The sequence below is a fragment of the Callorhinus ursinus genome, unplaced genomic scaffold, assembly GCF_003265705.2.
Source record: "Callorhinus ursinus isolate GAN/ISIS: 27379988/994484 unplaced genomic scaffold, GSC_fseal_2.0 scaffold44, whole genome shotgun sequence".
Taxonomy (NCBI): Eukaryota; Metazoa; Chordata; class Mammalia; order Carnivora; family Otariidae; genus Callorhinus; species Callorhinus ursinus.
The window spans coordinates 11,433,210-11,454,350 of NW_027397106.1; the positions used below are offsets into that span (position 1 = coordinate 11,433,210).

At 35.6% G+C, this 21,141-nt stretch overlaps 1 protein-coding gene across 8 annotated transcripts in view; it reads right to left on the reverse strand.

The window, feature by feature from the left end:
- Nucleotides 1–21,141, reverse strand: part of PPHLN1 (periphilin 1) — a 142,333-nt gene that overhangs the window by 34,302 nt on the left and 86,890 nt on the right. For all 8 annotated transcript variants that reach the window (XM_025883279.1, XM_025883277.1, XM_025883280.2 and 5 more), the window contains one exon: nt 7,468–7,608. In XM_025883279.1, coding sequence (XP_025739064.1) covers nt 7,468–7,608 — 141 coding nt within the window. The remainder of the gene's footprint in view (nt 1–7,467; nt 7,609–21,141) is intronic.

A 21,141-nucleotide genomic window follows, 5' to 3' on the forward strand; every position in this document is an offset into this window, starting at 1 on the left:
CTAACTCTAGTTAACATTTCAGGAAGATGGTACATTTGATTAATCTTCTACCCATTTTAATTTAAAAGTAAAACAAAAATATCCTATTATATATTGAGAGAGAAGGAGCAACAACTAGTGAGAGTGTTGGGAATCATCAGGCTATATGGACAGGGACTGAAACTAGACACTGTAAAAAAGAGAAGAGCCACAGATTGAGCACTGATTAAATGTGACAACTTATTCACTGAAGAAAATATTTTCTTCACAATTCATTAGCTCAAAAACACTAATTACTGGGGCGCCTGGCTGGCTCAGTTGTTAAGCATCTGCCTTCGGCTCAGGTCATGATCCCAGGGTCCTGGATCAAGCCCCGCATCGGGCTCCCTGCTCAGCAGGAAGCCTGCTTCTCCCTCTCCCACTCCCCCTGTTTGTGTTCCCTCTCTTGCTGTCTCTCTGTCAAATAAATAAATAAAATCTTAAAAAAGAAAATAACATTTTAAAAAAACAAAAAAACAAAAAAACAAAAAAAAAACACTAATTACTGATTGACGCATAGCAACAGTATATCTGAGCAACAGTATATCTGAGTTTAAAAAAAAGTTTTACTATAAGAGCCTGTATCCTTATTAAGAGGTAAAAAAAAAAAATTAAAACACCTAAAAATTCTATACCTGAATCTGAAATTAGCTACACACAACACTGTGTGCAGAAGCAGCAATATTTAGCTTTCAGTTTTAAATGATGGAGATTAAGAAGGGATCTAAGATTACTCAGTCTAACTTCTTTATTTTGAGGAAAAAGTTTGGAAAAGCTAGTGAGCAGCCCATATGGTCACAAGAAAATGGTTAACATGTAGAACTCAAATTAAAATAAAAATTATATATTAAGTAGATTGATCTAGATTTACAGTAAAACCTTATTAACCTATAAGTTTAACAACCTAGACAGGCAACAAAATGATTTCTGAAGGGGCACCCGGGTGGCCCAGTCGGTGAAGCGTCTGCCATGGGCTCTGGTCATGATCCCAGGATCCTGGGATCGAGCCCCACATCAGGCTCCCTGCTCTGCGGGAATCCTGCTTCTCCCTCTGCCTCTGTCATTCCCCTGCTTGTGTTCTCTCTTGCTCTCTCTCTCTCTGACAAATAAACAAAATCTATTAAAAAAAAAAAGATTTCTGAAGTTGATTTTTTTTTTTTTTTTAACTAACTAGAAGGGCGCTTGGGTGGCTCAGTCGTTGAGCGTTTGCCTTCGGCTCAGGTATTGATCCCGGGGTCCTGGGATCGAGTCCTGCATCGGGCTCCCTGCTCGGCGGGAAGCCTGCTTCTCCCTCTCCCACTCTCCCTGCTTGTGTTCCTGCTCTCACTGTCTCTCTCTCTGTCAAATAAATAAATAAAATCTTAAAAAAAACCCAAAAAACTAACTGGAGTAAGGAAAGGATTCCCATCTATAATTTAACTATATAAGTAAATATATAAAGATAAATATACAATCTACCCTTCATTCAACAGAGAGACTTACTTCAAGGTAGAAATATCAGCATTTTCATAAAACAACGTTAGGACAGTGTTAAGATAGATAGTATTCTGAAATAGTCAAAGAGGTTTTAAAAAATGAATTTGCCCTAATGGTACTTAATTTTTTTCCTAGTTATTATTCACCAAATAAGAAAAAGAAATGGACTTTTCCCCCCTACAAATTATAATTTTTTATGACTTAAGAAATACCATGAATAATGCATTTAAAGAATACTTTCAGGCACATCCCTTCAACTGTATACACTGAGATTCCATAAATTCTATCTACTAATAAAATGTTTTGAGAAAGGTTGACAATGATTGGTACAAGCAAGAAATGAAGATTCTCTCTGTAATTTCACACATATTCCAGTTATTCTTAAACTTGGCTTGCCATGAGAATCACAAGAGGTGTTTTAAAACATACAGATTTCAGAATACATGGACTCAGGAATCTGATCACCAGGCACTCTGGTGATCCCTTACCGCATCATTAAATCCGACACAGCACTTCACAAGACACAAACACAGGCATCTGATAACCACAACTAAACCAACTCCCCTCCAAAACTGCTCATCTTAAATGTGATACTTGTATATTTTAAAAATACATACACACTTTTTTTTAAATAAAGGTGGAGAAATCAGAGGAATTCTATTTTAAAACATGGCTTCACAAGTTATAAATACTAGTAGGGGCTAATTATATACACTGATATAAAATGAATATATTGAACAGGGTACATGGTAAACCACCACTTGTATTTAAAGAAAAAATATGGAGACACACGTACCAACTCTTGCCTCTACTCATCAGAATCAATCATGATCCCGATGTATGTGTGTATATACAAAGTATGTACACACACATAAATAATGTATATAAACTGTGTATACACATACATACGTATGTGACATAGTCTATATGCTGGGGAAAGAAACTGGGCAGCTAAGAATTATGAAGGAAACTTATTTTGCACTGCATAATCTCTTGTGTCCTTTGAAATATATGCTTATATATGTTAGTACTTAAGATACAGCCTTAATGGATTGGCTGGAGGGTATTTAACATAAACCAAATCAAATCCCATGATTTTGAGACATGATCACCTACTGTCAGTATAATCAACTGTTCTGAAAAAGCCTTTCATAAATATTTGTTACAGGTGATATTTAGTGTTAGAACTGTCAAAACTCATCCAACTAAATATTTAAGATCTATGCATTTTATTGCACATTAATTTTAGATCAATTAAAAATACATAAGATAAAATTCTTTAGTTTAAATAAGGTGGTAACAGTTCTCAAGCTTTTGTCATATTAGAAATAGAAAATAAAATATTAGCATATTTTAGCATATTAGAAAACTCTAGAAGAACTTCAGAAAAAACAATTACCTCCTTCTAATTCCTTACTCCAAATATGGTCCACAGAACAGGACAATCAGCATCATCAAGGAGCATGTTAGAAATTCTGATCTCAAGCCCCATCCCAGATCTACAGAGTCAGAAAATGTACTTTAACAAGATCCCCAAATGATTTCTGTGCATATTAAAACTTGAGAAGCTCTGATAACCCATTTACCAGAAGAGTTATGGTAGAAATCCAAGAAGCTCTACTTTTAAAAAGCTCCACAGATATATAACAAAGGTAGAGAGAGAATCACAATGTAAGTACTGTGCTTTGAGGGGGAAGAGATGGAAAGTTCCTTCTTCGAGACTATTAGTTTGCATAGCAAAAAATCCTAATAAACAGCAGTTACTCACCATCTTTAGTAGTGTTTCATTATGTAACTGCTTCTCTTCTACCTGTATCTGTAGGTTCATTTTAGCCACCCTGACATTCATAGTTGTACAATCTACTAGGCAGAACATGCATATGCATATTATATATATCTACTCCATCCCAGATCTCCTCAGATTATCTGATTCCATCTGAAGAAAGACAATAGATAGAAAACTCTAATCCAGATCTTGCAAGTGGGGAATTACAGAGATTTTAAAATATCATTAGATGCCAGACGTCCAAAAAACAGAGGATCTCACTGACAAGCTATGTTTAAGCACAATTTTAACAAAGTATGAGGTTAAATATGAAAAATGTTCCGAACAGTTAATGTAAATATTACCTTATCCCCAGAGATGCAACAGAGGGAAAAAGGGTTATGTAATAATAACAGATTTCAATTTGTGTGGTTTGTTCAAAGTGGCAGTTTGTTAAAAGATTCCTCATTGATAAAATAGCAAGTAGTGGGATTCACTTTCAAATCAAATAATTCAGTAACAGAGGTATGTGAGGTATGTGAGGACTTGTGAGATATTACAATCAAGGGGTTAATGCCAAACACCTGAAATAGATTATGAATCACCTATACTTTTGTAGGCTGTCTATCTAGGTATTACTTATAATGACAGGAGAAATTCTGAAATCTCCCTAAGCTAAGAAGCTAAGAACCTCAAAAAATATCCTGACAAGTGAATGTAAAAGTGGCCCAAATTGCGTAAACCTGGGGAAATGAGGGCAAAAGAAGACATACCATAGGACCTAAAACATAAGAGGGCTAAATGTGCTGTGGCAATAGAGTGGATCATCTCCACTAAAGGATATTCAGGTATAAGCGGGATGATTCAAATGATCTCTAGCAACACAATAGTCTGAGATGCAACCTGATGTCTTCTGGCTCAAGGATTTTAGACTGTGGTTCTCCGCCATATTTGACTATAACATGGAGAGCTTTTTCAAAAAGCATCTACATTTCCAACCCTATCAAAATTCTTGTATGTGCAGTGATGAGATGGCAATAATGTAGCAAAAAACATGAATTTGCCCTCTCACTGAAGTGATTCAGATACAAACTACTTCCATATGTATGCTCTTAAACATCAAATAGCCACTTTGTGGGCACATTGAATTAAACCAAATTTTGGCCTAGAGAGATTAAGTTTATTTTATATTGCAATACTGCCACAAGTTAATGATTTCTTTAGGATTCAAGGGCTGAAGAATCTAACTCATAGAAACCCTAAAAAAATTATATGTTATATTACAAGATATCTGAACATACTGCACTCGATGTAACAGAGAGAAAAAGCAGCTTTGGCATTATACCAATATTTACATTTCTATATTATCCTAAGCTTGAATTGTTGGCCTCATTTATGTGGGCTTTTTGGGTTATTATTCATTTTTTTAAATCACGAAATATTTCAAGCATGTGGAAAAATATAAAGAATAATTACTGGACAGCTGTGTAACTACCATCTGGCTTTCTCAAGCCTTACATTATTCCTATCCATTTGGCATTTAATCTCTAAAAATAAAATGTGCAAAAGTTGAAAACAGAGAAAATGAGGGGAAAATCCCCTTAAAACTTTTTCATTTTCAAAAGTCACTATAACTTTTAGACACAAATTTATAAAATAATTATATATGATTATTTATTAGCTTTCTGACATCTTGGGGGTTTTTGGTTTGATTTTCTTGCCAATAGATGAAAACCAAAGTGCTCTTTTAAAAAGAGAGTACAGTAACATTATTAAGTACAATTTATTTTTAACATTTAAGATTATTTAACATTATTAACTTTTCTATTTTATAACACTTCTAACAACTGTCTTTACTTGTCTAGTCATATCAGAATACAGTAATATCCTTTTAGATTTAGTTTTCTTTCTTTAGGTCATCTGTCTTTGCTATAATAATCTCAATATTCCTTAGTGTCAGATTTTTCATGTGTTTTTGAACAATGGGAAAATGAAAACAGAAATCTAGTCATATTTACAAGTCAAACATGTATGGATGTCCATAGAGTACTACAAAAAACTAATTCCATACTAGGTAATTTTATGTTTATACTGCTAGGCTGAACATCTGACTGGTAGCTCATTTTTCAAGATCAAATAAATCAACTCTGAATAATAATAAGAGCAGATACAAATATTAATAAATGACAACAAAATTCCCCTACCCTATTTCAGTCAAATTTTTCAACCAGTTATATTCTTAAAAGAGCCTCTCCTTTAAAGAACTGCTGTTTAGGTGGAAAAGAAAAATAATATTAAATCATTCATTCAGTAAACTCTTATCAAGCACTTACTATGAAGTGCTGGGCTTAGGCACTGTGTTAGGTGGTCAGGTTAAAATGCAGTCTCTGACTGAGAGGGACTCAGGGGCTATTTCAGAGGTTACTTCTAGGTTTATGACTCCACCCACCATCTATAGAAAATATTTCCTTTGAGTCTCCTACATGCCAATCACTATATTAGGTAATGGAGATAAACTAATAAACAAAACATAGTTACTGCTCTCATGAAGCTTCCACCTCGATGAGGGGAGACAAACAAGCAAATAAAAGCTTTTGTCAAGTGGTTTAAAAAAAAAAAACAAAAAACAAGTGCTACTAAGAAAAATAAGAGTAAAAGAACAAAAGGGCAGTAATTCTACATAGTGTAATGATATTCATATCCATGTTGAAAATACATCTAAGGAGCAAACCTTTTATTTATGTTCTCAATTAACTGATATCTTTTAAGGCACCAATCACCTTCATATCACCAAATTAAACAGGATTTTCTCATTCTTCATTTTCCTTCTATTCTTCCAGGCATCCGACACTGCTCACCACTTCCAGTTTGAAACTCTAGTGGCTTACATAACAAATCTATCCAGATTCTTATCTGGATTCTTACCTGGGGTGGCATCAATATGAACTGTACAGTGACAACAAGAATTTAATTAAGATGATCACTTATCCAACATGGCAAATAGGTTTTAACTGATGTGAAACTGGAAAGCACCCTGAGAAAAGATTTAACTTTATTCTTATTTTCCAAAAGGTTTTAGAAAACTATATAACAATATGACCTTGACTCAAAGCACTGGAGAGTAACAACATTAAAAACATCTGTATACACTGAGTAACGTATAGAATTGTTGAATCACTAAATTGTATACCTAAAACTAACATAACACTGTATGTTAATTATACTGGAGGAAAAAAACACACTTGTACTGCATGTTACATGTTATACAACCCTGTCAGATTTTATTTACTTCATTTAATCCTCTAAAGTGATAATATACTATGAGGCAGGTAATATTTACATGTTAAAACATTTTAAATTTTGCTAAACATGTGAGGATTTAAGAGAAAATGGTTTTAAATCTCAATAGGGAAGACAAAGTCTCTAAGCTTAATCCATTCAAAAATTATATTTCAGGGGCGCCTGGGTGGCTTAGTCATTAAGCATCTGCCTTTGGCTCAGGTCATGATCCCAGGGTCCTGGGATCGAGCCCCACATCAGGCTCCCTGCTCAGCGGGAAGCCTGCTTCTCCCTCTCCCACTCCCTCCCCCTCTGCTTGTATTCCCTCTTTCACTGTGTCTCTGTCAAATAATAAAAATTAAAAAAAAATTATATTTCATACTATAGTAAAATACAGCTAGAAGGTTCTGACCTATAAATATTCCTTAAGCAATCTATTTAATCTATTAAAAACAAGATCTTAACTTTTCAGAATGACATCATTAAAATTAAACCTATGTACTTATCCTTTACTTTTTCTTCATTATTTGAAAAATGCTTAAAAGTATAATGAAAAACAACCATCTATAATCCCAATATTCTAAAATAACATCTACTAACATTTTGGTATATTTAACATTTCCTTCAGCCCATCCCTGTTGATTTTAATAATTTAAAATTGCTTCATACTATCAAGCATATTGATATTCTCTAAAAAAGTTTGCTTTTTATTTAAAAAATTAAAAAGTAAACAGGAATAGGGGACCAAACTGATCAATATTACTGTGAAATCAAGTCAAATAATTTTTATAATATTTTATATTCTAATTTCAGAATAACAAGTGAAAAACAACAAAATGAAATACACATATTCAATAAATACTTACTCTAACTACCACATGCAAAGTGACAGGAACAAAAGATTATGTACTTAAAGATTAAATTCTCACCTGTTCAATCTCTTTGGTTTTTGATGCTATTGCTTTAGAGCGACTGCTTAGTTGACTGTCTTCAAATAATTCTATGCCATCTGCTGCATTTGACTCAGGTTCCTCTGGCTGCTCAATAAACAATGGTGCTGTGGATCCTGCCTTTAAGAAAAATCAGAAATCTTTAATTACATATAGCACTTAAGATGACAGTGTATAGGCACTAATTGGCACAATATATCAAGAGAAAGTGGTAAATTCAACCAGTTTTAAGAAAACACTTTCAATTTCGCCATGCATAATGAGCATATGTGAGGACGACCAAAGAGGAAATGACTGTTACTTTTTAAATCTTAGGTAAGATGAAGCATCTAAGCTTATACCATTCCAAAATTGTATTTCACACTATATTAAGATACAGCTAGAAGGTTTTATCCTATAACTATTCCTTAAGAAATCTATTTAAGAAACACTGAAGAGAAAAAGCCTAATTGGAAGTGAGAGGTATGGGCACACATAAGCATATTAAAAAAAGAACATGGAAAAGGGATCTACTTTCAGAAGTTAAAAATACCTTGCTCCTGTAGCATAAAAATTTATTGAAATCACTGAAAAGAAAAATCCCCAAAGTGATAATAATCACTTCTATTTCACAGCAACCATTCATTAAATACATAATCCCACAAAAAGCTCACAGCTGACTACTGTACTTTCCAAAAACACTTTTGTGGAAAAGATAAAACTAAAAAAAAAAAAAAAAAAAAAAAAGAGGGAAAACAATTATTTAACTATACTCATTTGTTTATTCAAAAATCTACTGTGGGGACGCCTGGGTGGCTCAGTCGGTTATGCATTTGACTTCGGATCAGTCATGATCTCAGGGTCCTGGGATGGGGCCCTGTGTCAGGCTCTCTCCTCAGTGGGGAGTCTGCTTCTCCCTCTCCCACTCCCCCCGCTTGTGTTCCCTCTCTTGCGGTGTCTCTCTCAAATAAATAAATAAAATAGTTTAAAAAAATTCACTGTGTGACATTTATAGCAGCATTATCTAATGGTAGCCAAATTATGGAAACAGCCCAAGTGCCCATTGACTGACTAATGGATAAGGAAGATGTGGTGTGTACATGCACACACACACACACACACAGGAATATTACTCAGCCATCAAAAAGAATGAAGTATTCCCATATGCAACGACATGGATGGAGCTACAGTGTATTATGCTAAGTGAAATAGTCAGAGAAAGACAAATGCCATAGGATTTCACTCATATGTGGAATTTAAGAAACAAAACAAATGAGCAAAGGGAAAAAAAAGAGAAACCAATCAGACTCTTAACTACAGAGAACAAACTGATGGTTACCAGAGGGGAGGTGAGTGGAGGAACAGGTTAAACAGGTAATGGAGATTAAGGAGGGCATTTGTTGTGGTGAGGACTAGGTGTTGTATCGAAGTACTGAATTACTATATTGTACACCTGAAACTAATATTACATTGTAAGTTAATTAGCTGGAATTTGAATAAAAACTAAAAAAAAAAATGTACTGTGTAACAGAGAGAGGAAGATGGCATCATAGTAGGAGGACCCTAGGCTTATCTCAACCCACAAATTCAACTAGGTAACTATCATCCTAAATACTCCAAAAATCAACATGAAGACTAGCAGAACAAACTCCACAATTAAAGGTAGAGAAGAGGCCATCCTGAAGAAAGTAGGAAGGGCAGAGACATGGCTTGGGAGAGAAAAAATGAATGGTGACTGCTGTGATAGTGGAGAAGGGTGGGAGACAGACTAACACCCAAGGGAGTGCTGGGAGAAAATGAATCCTGCAGAGCAACTGGCTTGGAAAGTGAGAGGGGATGAATTCCACTGAGTTCTTACAACTAGTGGGGCCTAAAACCTGGAATTCTAAAGGTCAGTGGGCTTAGCTCAGGGAAAGTCCGGAGGCATTGGGGCTGCTCTTGGAAGAAAAGGCAGGGCAAACAGCCCTCATACATACAGAGTAAAAACAGTGATCTGAAGAGTACCTGGGGCACACAGTGAGGAAGTTATTCCCTCATCTTGGGAGTGTGTCCCAGAGAGGCAGTGTTCACAGAGAGAACCCTCCAGGAACAAAGGAACATGCAGCCACCATTTCCTTCTCCAGCCCCTCAACATAAGCACAGAGCTAGCCACCTGTGGGAACCAGTGCAGTGCCAACACTCCCTATTTAACTTGCTTACACCAAGGCCCAATCCACCCCACCCCCCAACACACACACACTCTGGTGGAACTACCCTTCCTAGTCACCCTTGCCTCAGTTCCAGCATGGCAGGCACTCTTGCCATTAGACTGGCCCAAACATTTGCCCACATCCTGTCTCCCAACCCACGAGTTTTCCAGAGCTCATTTCTGGCTGCAGTGGTGACAGGTCTCATTTCACAAGCACACCAGAGCACACCAGGTTAAAACACACCACATTCAGGCCAGGAACTAAACATTGCCCACAAGTGGCAAAGAGAGCCTCTGCAGAGGACTGGCCTGAAGAATAAAGAGGCCAGGAAAAAACAGAGGAGCACACACAGCACACACTGGAGAGGCTCCTGGAAGCGCCAGGCCCCGGGGAAGAGGGGACACAACACAGCAGGGCACTGTAAGACCTCTTCTTCAAAAGGCCATTACTGTCAAGAACAGAAGACACAACTGACTTTCCTAACACACAGCAACAGACACAGAGACGTAGACAAAATGAGAAGACAGAAAAATCTGTCCTAAATAAAAAACAGGACAAGGTCATGGCCGGATATCTAAGCAAAACAGGTAAGTAACATGCCCAATGGACTATTTAAAGCAATGATCTTAAGGATACTCACTGGACTTGAGAAAAGAGTGGAAAACATCAGTAAGACCCTTAACACAGAGATTAAAAAAAAGAGACAATCAGAGATGAAGAGTGCAATAAGTGAGATACGACTGATGCAGTGAATAGCAGGCTGGAAGAAGCAGAGGAATGAATTAATGATGTAGAAGACAAAGTAATGGAAAGTAAGCAAGAAGAACAAAAGAGAGAAAAAAGAACTATGCAAAGCAAGAACAGCCTTAGGGAAATCAGTGACTCCATCAAACATAAAAACATTCACATTATAGGAGTCCCAAAAGAAGGAGAGAGAGAAAAGAGGGCAAAAAAATTATTTGAAGAGGTAATAGCTGGAAACTTCCCTAATGTGTAGAAGGAAACAGGTATTTAGATCCAGGAGGCACAAACCCCAACAAAATCAACAAAAGCAGATCCACACCAAGACATGTTATAATAAAAATGGCAAAATGTACCAATAAAGAAAAAATTTAAAAGCAGCAGGACTAAAGAAGAGAGTTACATACAAGGGAAACCCCATAAGGCTATGGGGGGTTTTTTCAGCAGAAACTTTCCAAGCTAGGAGGGAGTGGCATGATATATATATAAAGTGCTGAATGGGACAAATCCAGAGCCAAGAATACTCTATCCAGCAAGACTATCACTCAGAAGAGGAGAGATAAAGAGTTTCCTGAACAAACGAAAACTAAAGGAGTTCATGACCACTAAGCCAGCCCTGAATAAAATATTAAAGGGGACTTTCTGAGTGGGAAGGAAGACCAAAAGTGACAGTATGAAGGAAGGAAACACAAATGTAGTAAAAATGAGTATTTTGTAGAGTATCAATCAAGGAGCTCACAAAATAAAAGGATGTAAAATATGATACCACATACCTAAAACATGAGGAGGAGTAAAAAATGGGTTCAAACTTAAACAACTGTTGGCTTAATATAGACTGCTATATGCAGAAGATGTTATATTCAAACCTAATGATACCAACAAAAAGTACTAATAAATATGCAAAGAATAAAGAGAAAAAAATTCACATGTATCACTAAAGAAAACCAGCAAAACCATGAGAAAGAAAAGATCAGAGAAAATCTTCAGAAACAACCACAAAACAGGTAGTAAAATGGCAATAAATACATATCTATCGATAATTACTTTACATGTAAATGCAATGTAAATCAACAGACACAGGGTGACAGAATGGATAAGAAAACAAGATTCATCTATAGGCTGCTTACAAGAGACTCACTTTAGACCTGAACACACTTGTAGATTGAAAGTAAGGGAATGGAGAAACATTTATCACGCAAATGGATGTCAAAAGAAAGCCAGATTATATCAATATAATCAATATTTATATCAGCCCAAATAGACTTTAAAACAAAGATTATAACAAGAGACTAAAAATGATACTATACAATTATAAAGGGGACAATCCAACAAGAAGATATAACAATTGTAAATATTTATGCACATGGGAGTACCCAAATACATAAAACAGTTAATAACAAACATAAAGGAACTAATCGGTAATAACACCATAATAGTAGGGGACTTTACCACCTAACCTACATTGACAGACAGATAATCTAAAGAGAAAATCAACAAGGAAACATGGCTTTGAATGACACACTGGATGAGATGGATTTAACAGATATATTCAGAACATTCCATCCTAAAAGAGCAGAATACACATTCTTTTCAAGTGCAGCTGGAACATTCTCCAGAATAGATCAATACCAGCCTACAAAAGAAGCCTCAACAAACTCAAAAGGATAGAGTCATACCATGCATCTATTTTTGACTACAATGCTATAATACTAGAAGTCAACCACAAGAAAAAAATCTGGAAAGAACACAAATACATGGAATAAATAACATGCTACTAAACAATGAATGGGTCAAGCAGGAAATAAAATAAATAAAAAAGTACACAGAGACAAATGAAAATGAAAACACAATAATTCAAAAGCTTTGGGATGCAGCAAAAGCAGTTACAGGCCTACCTCATGAAACAGATCTCAAACAACTTAATCTTACACCTAAAGAAGCTAGAAAGGGGCACCTGGGTGGCTCAGTCATTAAGCGTCTGCCTTCGGCTCAGGTCATGATCCCAGGGTCCTGGGATCGAGCCCCGTATCGGGCTCCCTGCTCTGCAGGAAGCCTGCTTCTCCCTCTCCCACTCCCCCTGCTTGTGTTCCCTCTCTTGCTGTATCTCTCTCTGTCAAATACATAAAATTTAAAAAATAAATAAGTAAGGAAGCTAGAAAAAGAACAACAAAGAAAACCTAAAACCAGCAGAAGGAAATAATAAAGATTCTAGCAGAAATAAATGATATGAAAACCAAAGAAGCAACAGAACAATGAAACCAGCTTTAAAAAAAAAAAAAAAAAATCAATGAAATTGATAAACCTCTAGCCAGACTTATCAAGAAAAGAAAGGACCCAAATAAATAAAATCACAAATGAGAGAAGAGAAACGTTGTTAACACGGAAATACAATTATAAGAGAATATTATGAAAAGGTATATGCCAAATTATACAACCTAGAAGAAATGGATAAATTCCTAGAAATGTACAACCTACCAAAACTGAAACAGTAAGAAATAGAAAATTTGAACAGACCAATTACCAACAAAGAAATGAACTCTGTAAATAAAAACTCCCAACAGAAGTCCAGGACCAAATGACTACACAGGTGAATTCTACCAAATATTTAAAGAAAAGTTAATACCTACTCTTCCCAAACTAGTCCCAAAAAAATACAAAAGGCAGGAAAATTTCCAAATTCATTCTATGAGACCAGCATTACCCTGATACCAAAACCAGATAAAGATACCACAAAAAAAAAAACTACAGGCCAACATCTCTCATGAACATAGATGCAAAAAATCCTCAACAAAATACTAGCAAATCAAATCCAACAATAGATTAAAAAAAATAATTCACCATGATCAAGTAGGATTTATTCCTGGGTTGCAGAAGTGGTTCAATATTTGCAAATGAAACAACATGATACATCACATTAATAGGGCAAAGGATAAGAACGATATGATCATATTAATATGCACATATAAAGCATTTGACAAAGTACAACATCCATTCATGAAAAAAAAACCCTCCACAAGGTAGGCTTACAGGGAACATACCTCAACATACTAAAGGCCATATATGAAAAACTCATAGCTAACATCATCCTTAATGGGGAAAAACTGAGAGCTTTTCCTCTAAGTTCAGGAACAAGCCAAGGATGTCCACTCTCACCACTTTTATTCAACATAGCACTGGAAGTTCTAGCCACAGCAATGAGACAACAAAAAGAAATTAAAAGGCATCCAAATTGGTAAGGGAGAAATAAAACTTCAACTCTTTGCAAATGACATGATATTACATAAAGAAAACCTGAAAGACTTCACCAAAAAAACTGCTAGAACTGCTAAATGAATTCAGTAAAGTCACAGGATACAAAATCAACGTACAAAAATCTGTTGTATTCCCATACACCAATAATGAAGCAACAGAAAGAGAAATTAAGAAAACAATCCCATTTACAACTGCATAAAAACAATTAGAGACCTAGGAACAAACCTAACCAAAGAGGCGAAAGACCAATACTCTGAAAACTATGAAACACTGAAGAAACTGAAGATAACACAAATGGAAACACATTCCATGCTCATGGGTTGGAATAACAAATATTGTTAAAATGTCCATATTACCCAAAGCAATTTACAGATTTAATGCAATCCCTATCAAAACACCAACAGCATTTTTCACAGAATTAGAACAAACAATCCTAAAATTTGTATGGAACCACCAAAAGCCCCAAATAACCAAAGCAACCTTGAAAAAGAAAAGCAAAGCTGGAGGCATCTCAATTCCAAACTTCAAGTTATATTACAAAGCTGTAGTAATCAAAACAGTATGGTACTGGTACAAAACAGACATACAGATCAATGGAACACACTAGAAAACTCAAGAAATGAACCCACAATTCTATGATCAATTAATCTTCAACAAAGCAGGAAAGAATATCCAATGGGAAAAAGACGCTTCAACAAATGGTGGTGGGGAAACTGGACAGTCACATGCAAAAGAATGAAACTGTATCTCTTTTTTATACACAAAAGTAATTTCAAAATGGATTAAAGACCGGGGCGCCTGGGTAGCTCAGTCCTTAAGTGTCTGCCTTCAGCTCAGGTCATGACCCGAGGGTCCTGGGATCGAGCCCCACATTGGGCTCCCTGCTCAGTGGGAAGCCTGCTTCTCCCTCTCCCAAGAAGCTCAACAAAACCTAAGTAAGATGAACTCAAAGAGGCTCACACCAAAATACATTATAATCAAATTTTTAAATGACAAAGTAAAAGAGAATCTTGAAAGCAGTGAAAAGCAACCATCATATACAATGGAAATTCACTAATATTAGCAGATTTCTCATCAGAAACTCTGGAGGCAAGATTACAGTAGGCCCATAATCAAAGTATGGTTAACCCTGAACAACACAGTGATGGGGGGGACAACCACCCACACAATCAAAGTCCACGTATAACTTTTGACTCTCCAAAATCTGAATAGTCTTCTATTAATCAGATGTCTTAATGATAACACAATTACCACATATTCTGTATACTATATGCATTATACGCTGTATTCTTACAATATCTAACCTTTTCATTTTTTTTTTTGGTATTTCTATGCTACACAGTTTGTGAGTCTTCTTTTTTTTCTATTTAAAGATTATTTATTTATTTATTTGACAGAGAGAGCACAAGTAGGCAGAGTGGCAGGCAGAGGGAGAAGGAGAAGCAGGCTCCTCGCTGAGCAGAGAGCTCAATGCGGGGCTCGATCCCAGGACCCTGGGATCATGACCTGACCCAAAGGCAGACGCTTAACTGACTGAGCCACCCAGGCGCCCCTGTGAGTCTTTTTAAATTGTTGCAAATCTCCAAAAAATTTTCAAACACACTTATTGAAAAATAATGACATATAAGTGGACCTATGCAGTTCAAATGCCAACTGTAATAAAAGAAAAACTGTCAACCGAGAATCCTATATCCATGAAAACTGTCCTTCAAAAATGAGGGAGAAATTAAGACATTCTCAGATTAATAAAAGCTGAGGGAGTTTATGACTACTAAATCTGCCCTGCAATAAATGCTCAAAGGGGTCCTGCAAGATGAAATGAAAGGATACTACATAGTAACTTGAATCCTTATGGAAAAATAAAGACTTCAATAAAAATAGATACATGGGTCATTATAAAAACTAGTATTATTGTATCAATGCTTCGCAACTGCACTTTTTTTGTTTTGTTTTCCACACTGGATTTAAGAGACTGACTGATACGTTTAAAGAACACTATTAGTGTAAAAGCTAGTACTCCTGTGGGATGCCTGGGTGGCTCACTCATTAAGCTTCCAACTCTTGATCTCAGCTCAGGTATTGATCTCAGAGTCATGAGTTCAAGCTCTGCACTGCGCTCCACGTTGGGCATGGAGCCTACTTAAAAGAAAAGAAAAGAGAAAGAAAAAGAAAAACCTGGTACTACTATAACTCCAAATCTTGTTTTCTAGATAACTGAAGAGACAACTGCATTTAAAAAGAATTATTAGTTTGGGGCGCCTGGGTGGCTCAGCCATTAAGCATCTGCCTTCAGCTCAGGTCATGATCCCAGGGTCCTGGGATCAAGCCCTGTATTGGGCTGGGCTCCCTGCTCAGCGGGGAGCTCGCTTCTCCCTCTCCCACTCCCCGTGCTTGTATTCCCTCTCTCACTGTCTCTCTCTGTCAAATAAATAAATAAAATCTTAAAAAAAATTATTAGTTTATGTTTTGGGGCACATAATGTATAAAGATGTAATTTTGTGACATCCAAAACTAAAAGGGGTGGAGATGGAACTGTAGAGGAGCAGAGTTTTTGTATGTTATTGAACTTAAACTGATATAAATACAAATTAGTATTATAACCTTAGGCTATAAATGTAATCCTCATGGTAACCACAAAGATAATAGGTATAGAATATGTACAAAAGGACATTAAGAAGGAATTTAAACATTTCACTACCAAAAATAAATCAATTAAACAAAAGAATACAAGAATGCAGGAAATCAAAAATGATACGGGGAATATAAAAAACAAATAGCCCAATGAGAGAAGTCCCTTCTTCTCAGTAATTACTTAAATGTAATGGGTTAAACCCTCCCATCAAAGGACGATATTGGCAGAACAGATAAAAACACAGGATCCAACAATATACTGTCTACAAGAGACTTACTTCAGACTCAAGGACACAAACATGTTGAAAGTAAAAGGACGGAAAAAGATATTCCATGCAAATAGTAACTAAAAAAGAGTAGGTGTGACTATACTAGTATCAGACAAAACAGGTTTTAAATCTAAAAAGGTTACAATAGACAAGGTATTATATATTAATAAAAGGTTCAATACAGCAAGAAGATATAATAATTATAAGTATCTATCAACCTAATGACACAGCATCAAAATATATGAAGTAAAAACTGCCAGAACTGAAGGGAGAAATAATAATTATACAGTAACAGTTGGAGACTTCAATACCCTTGTCACAATGATGGATAGAAAAATCAGATAATAGTTAAGGAAACAGAGGACTTAAACAAGACAATCCACAAAGTAGATCTAACAGACATACAAAGATCACTCTATGCAACAACAACAGAATACATTCTCAAGTGCATGAGACAGTTTTCCAACAGACTAAGTGTTAGGCTATACATTGTCAATAAATTTAAAAAGTAAAACTAGAAAATTCATAAACCTGTGGAAATAAAACAACACACTTTTAAACAAGCAATGGGCGAAAGAAGAAATCACATGGAAAGGGTAAAGTACTTAGAGACAAATGAAAATGAAAACAATGTATAAAAACTTAGGAGAAGCAGCAAAGCAGTGCTAAGAGGGAAATTAATGGCTATAAACACTTATATTAAAAAACAAGAACAAACTCAAATCAATAACCTAACTTCACAACTTAAGAAACTAGAAAAATCAGAACTAAACCCAAAGCTAGCAGAAGGAAAGAAATAAAGATTAGAACAGAGATAAATGGAAAAACAGAAAACAAAAGAAAAAAAAATCAAAGAAATCAAAAGTTGGTTCTTCAAAAAGATCAACAAGATTGACAAACCTTTAGCTAGATGGACTAAGAAAAAAAGAGAAGACTCAAGTTACTAAAATCAGAAATGAAAGTGGGAACATTACTAGCAATTCTATAGAAATAAAAAGGATTATTAAGAGAGTACTATGAACAACTGCATGCTGACAAACAGGGTAACCTAGATAAAATGGACAATTCCTAGAAACACAAAACCTACCAAGACTAAGACAAGAAGAAAGAGAAAATCTGGGAGCCTGGGTGTCTCAGTTGGTTAATCAACTTCCTTCGGCTCAGGTCATGATCCTGGAGTCCCAGGATCAAGTCCTGCATCGGGCTCCCTGCTCGGCAGGGAGTCTGCTTCTCCCTCTGATCCTCCCCCCTCTCATGCTCTCTCTCCTCTCTCAAATAAATAAATAAAATCTTAAAAAAAAAAAAAAGGAAAGAAAGAGAAAATCTAAATAGACCTGTAACTTGTAAGGAAATTGAATCAGTAATAAAAAATCTCCCAACAAAGAAAAGCCATGAACCTGATGGTTTCACTGGTAAGCTCTACTAAACACTTAAAGAACTAATACCAAGCCTTTTAAAACTCTTCCAAAAAAACTGAAGAGGAAGGAACACTTCCTAATTCATTCTACGGGGACACTATTACCCCAAAACCAAAGCCAGACAAAGACACTACAACAACAACAAAAGCTACACAGTCTGATACCCCTTAGGAACACTGATGCAAAAAATCTCAACAAAACACTAGCAAAAAGAATTCAGCAGCATATTAAAAGGATTACACATCATGACCAAGTGGGATTTATTCCTGAAATGCAAGGAATAATTCAACATAGGAAAGCTGATCAATGTAATACTCCACATCAACAGAATGAAGGGAAAAAATCTACATGATCAACTGAATTCATACAGAAAAAGCATTCGACAAATTTAACACCCTTTCATGATGAAACTCAACAAACTAGGAATAGAAGTAAATTATCTCAACATAATAAAAGCCATACATGAAAAACCTACAGCTAATATCACACTCAATACTGAAAAACTGATTTTTCTTTAAGATCAGGAACAAGGCAAGGATGCCTGCTTTCACCACTTCCATGCAAAACAGTCCTGGGAGTTTTAGTCAGAGCAATTAGGGAAGGGGAGGGGAGGTACACAAATTGGAAGGGAATAAAATTATCTTTTTGCAGATATGACCTTATATCAGAAAACCCTAAGATTACACACACACACACACACACACACACACACACACAAATATAAATGAATTCAGCAAAGTAACAAGATACAAACTCAACATACAAAAATTAATTGCACTTCTGTAAATGAACAAAGAATAATTTAAAAAGGAAATTACCAAAGAATTCCATTTATAACAGCATCAAAAAGAATAAAACTTAGGAATTAACCAAGGAGATGAAAAACTTGTATAATGAAAACTACAAAAACCCTGCTGAAATAAAACATAAATGGAAACACATCCCATGTTCACACATTGAAAAGACTTAATATTGTTAAAATATCAATACTACCCAAAGCAATCTACATTTTCAAGGCAATCCCTACCAACATTCCAATGTCATTTTTTACAGAAATTAAAAAGAGACAAAAACAAAAACCTCTACTAAAACTCATAAGGAATCTGAAGGGACCCTTGATATCCAAAATAAACCTTGAAAAAGAAGAGCAAAAGTGGAAGACCCACACTTCCCGATTTCAAAACTTACTACCAAGCCACATTAATCAAATCAGTGTAATACTGGCATAAAGACAAACATAAACCAGTGAATAGAAAAGAGCACCCAGAAATAAGTCTTCACATATGTGTTAAGTGATTTTTAACAAGGATGCCAAGACCATACAATGGGAAAACTACAGCCTTTTCAACAGATGATACTGGAAAATTGGATATCAACATGCAAAAGAATGAAGTTGGATCCTTGCCTAACACCATATATAAAAATTAACTCACAAGGGATCAAGGACCTAAATGTAGGACCTAAAATAATAAAACTCTTAGAAGAAAACACAGGACAAAAGCTTCATGACTTGAGATTTGCTGATGATTTCTTCTACATGACACCAAAGGCACAGGTAACAAAAGAAAAAACAAAAATTGGGCTTATTGAAAAATTTAAAATTTTGCTTATCAAATAGCACTATCAACATAGTAAAAAGGTAACCCACCGAATGGGAGAAATATCTGCAAATCACATATCTGATAAGGGGTTAATATACAGAATATACAGAAAAACTCCTAAAACTCAACAAGGAAACAATTAAAGAATAAGGAATGGACTTAAACATTTCTTCTAAGAAGATACACGAATGGCCATTAAGCACAAGAAAAAACAACATCGCTAGTCATTAGGGAAATGCAAATCAAAATTACAATGAGATACCACCCCATACCCATTAGGGTGGCTACTAGCAAAAACCCAGGAAATGACAAGTGATGGTGAGGATGTGGAGAAATTGAAACTCTTGTGCACTGCTGGTGGGAATATAAAATGGTATAGCCACTGTGGAAGACAGTATGGAAGTTCCTCAAAAAATTAAAAATAGAATTACCATATGGTCCAGGAATTCCACTTCTGAATATATACTCAAAAGAACTGAAAGCAGGGTCTTGAAGATATTTGGATATCCATGTTCATAGCAGCATTATTCACAATAGCTAAACGCAGAAGCAATCCAAGTGTCTACTGACAGATGAATGGATAAGCAAAATGGAACACACAATGGAATGTTATTCAGCTTTAGTACGGAAGGAATTCTGTAATATGCTACAACATGGATGACCCTTGAGGACATTATACTAAATGAAGGAGCCAATCACAAAAGATAAATACTGTACAATTCTGCCTACATGAGATACTTAGAAAGGTGAAAATCTTAATGACAGAAAACATAATGGTGGTTACCAGGGGCTGGGAAGATCTACTGATAAATTGCTTTGGGGAGTTATCATTTAATGGGTATAGTTTCAGTTTTACAAAGTGAAGAGAGTTATGAGGATGAATGGTGGGGGATGGCTGTATAATAATGCTAACGTATTTAATACCACTGAACTATACACTTAAAAATGGTTAAGATGGTAACTTTTATGTTAAAGATATTTAAGATAGAAACCCCAGTATCGGGACGCCTGGGTGGCTCAGTTGGTTAAGCGACTGCCTTCAGCTCAGGTCATGATCCTGGAGTCCCGGGATCGAGTCCCACATCGGGCTCCCTGCTTGGCGGGGAGTCTGCTTCTCCCTCTGACCCTCTTCCTTCTCATGCTCTCTATCTCTCATTCTCTCTCTCAAATAAATAAATAAAATCTTAAAAAAAAAAAAAAAGAAACCCCAGTATCAATATCAGGTTTCTAACACCAGGCAAACAACAATTAGTTTTGAATGACCTTAAGGAAGTTGGATAACTTACACTACCAGTTCTGACTAACTCCCAAGATCAAAATCTGCCACTAGAATCCATTTGAGTTAGGTTAATGCAAAAAAAAAAAAAAAAAAAAAAAAAAAAGTTTAAAGCACACTGGAAATAGGAATTTCAGGTTTCATCATAATTCCAGGGCGACACACAAAAATATAAATTGAGGAGGTCAGAAAGCACATCAGAGCAGATAATGTGTTTTTGGAAAACAAATAGTAAGAAGAGAAAAATAACTTGAGCTGATACTAAAAGGGCTTATTAACAATTAAATTAGGTTAAGC